Source organism: Pseudomyrmex gracilis, unplaced genomic scaffold, assembly GCF_002006095.1.
Source record: "Pseudomyrmex gracilis isolate BER0280 unplaced genomic scaffold, ASM200609v1 scaffold_1812, whole genome shotgun sequence".
NCBI lineage: Eukaryota > Metazoa > Arthropoda > Insecta > Hymenoptera > Formicidae > Pseudomyrmex > Pseudomyrmex gracilis.
Window position 1 is genome coordinate 10,068 of NW_018022396.1, and position 2,043 is coordinate 12,110.

Here is a 2,043-nt window from a genome sequence, read left to right on the forward strand (position 1 = left end):
GACTACTATATGTTTACCTATATGAATCTGGTGTTGCAAAACGCCATAAATCTATTAAAAATTGCTTTTCTGCTGACACTATTTGATTTCCCGTACCATTAAGTTTTCCTCCAATTTCATGCAAAATATATTCAAATGTTGAAGGTAGGATACTAGTAACATCCAATTTTAAGTAATAAAGATATATGTACATTTCGGAATTTGACATAATAGCATGTACATAAAACACACAAATTATATATAATATATTAATACCGAAAATGCGATTTAAAATGTTCATTGTTAAATGACGGTATTATGTGCTCGACGTAACCATCAATTTTTTTATTGTAAGATCCACGTTTTGTAGAAATAGTTTCTAATAACAGATCTTCATCTTCATTTTCATCATTTAAATAAGACTGTGTTTTCAGAAACTCATTAACACACATTACAGTAATTATTTTTTTTGTTTTATCATTTCTCTATCCATTTTTTATTTTTCTTATTTTTATTTTTCTACCTATTCCATATAAATATTCTCTACCAATATACATGGTTATGTATATAACGGTTTAATTTCGAAGCGTTTATAGCACTACTTTGACCGTATCGGAGGTGTAACGTTTGCAACTTTGATAATGTTCATTGACCGTTCTTATGAAAGTGTTAGAGTAAAAGTGTTTGAAGTATTTGGTAAGGTCTGTTTGACCGCACCCAGTGTCTCTGTTAACATTACAACCGTTTGTTAAAAGTAGTTTAATAACTTCTGTATGCTTATTCTCAATAGCATCAGAAAGTAAATCATATCCTTCTGACCATGCTTGTGAATAAGATAGTCTAAGATAAGTAAGTAACTTCCTTGCTCTTTCTAGGTTTCCTTCACGAACTGCACATATTAACCTGTCGCTTGTACCAGAAAGAAGCCTGAGAGCCGCCATGCCATTGTAGTTTCTTACTACGGTTTCAGCCGCTGCTTTTAGCCGTATTTTCACAAAAGTAGAACTCAAAGGCCGTTCTACATTAAAAGCAAAAAATAGATCTCGTGGAATTGACCATTTGCAGAGTCCAATCAGTCAATCGACTAACGTGATTGATCAGTTCCATGAGACCTACTCCTTGAGTTTCACGGAGAACGGACTTTGAGTTCCACTTTTGTGGAAATACGGCTTAAACCAGCGAATAAAATTGTCGTAAAGGCCTATCTACATAAGACGCAGATGCTAGTCGCAGGTGGCTGTTCTCGCGGAATTAATCAATTACATTAATCAAATCAGTCAATCAGCGAACATGATTGGTCAATTTNGCAAGACCTGTTACTTGCGACTAGCATCTGCGTCTTATGTAAATAGGCCTTAAGAAACTACAATGGCATGGCCGCTCTCAGAATTCTCTCTGCAACCAGTAATAACGGAACTGGGCGTATATATCTACTTAAGTTTGTTCTACAATATAACCGTAAGTCGTAAAAAATTAACCATTCCCAATCGATTATTCTTCTGTAATATTTTTGTGATTGGTNAATTTTTTACTATTAAAGTCTACAACTTTCCATTATAGACGGCTTCAAACAGTTAACCACGGCATTGGTTACATTCAGAAAACTCAAAGGTTGAAAGATNATCACTTATGATAGGACTATTCTACAAAATCTAATGTGAATCCAGAAGTATGATCCAATCAGAAGTGATCATCTCTCAACTGGTGTGCAACTGTTGAGTCGTCTGAACCCATTTATATTTTATTGATAAGTTCCACTTGCCGTTCGCAACGCTGACGCTCATTCCACGAACTCGCATGTTCCAACTTCGAAACAACAGGTCCTTATATAATTAAAGAATCTTTTCAGGCTTCGAAGTTTCTAAACTAATAAATATATATTCGGTCATGAGAGCCATTCGCTAGGTGTTGTGCGGATATCCATATATACGTGTTCACATGTAAATTTTTACACGTGAAATTCGAATTGAAATAACAATTCTAAAATTCATATTGGATGCTATACTTGCATCTCGTATATGAGAAATCCCAAATACCCCCCTAATTGAAATTAAATTTATATTG

General features: G+C 34.3%; 1 protein-coding gene across 1 annotated transcript in view; it reads right to left on the minus strand.

Moving 5' to 3' along the window:
- Window positions 1-248: 248 nt before the first annotated feature.
- Window positions 249-2,043, minus strand: part of LOC109862452 (protein ANTAGONIST OF LIKE HETEROCHROMATIN PROTEIN 1-like) — an 8,697-nt gene continuing 6,902 nt past the window's right edge. Inside the window, exon 5 of the mRNA XM_020442512.1 lies at window positions 249-401. Within this exon, the coding sequence (XP_020298101.1) occupies window positions 249-401 (153 nt within the window). The remainder of the gene's footprint in view (window positions 402-2,043) is intronic.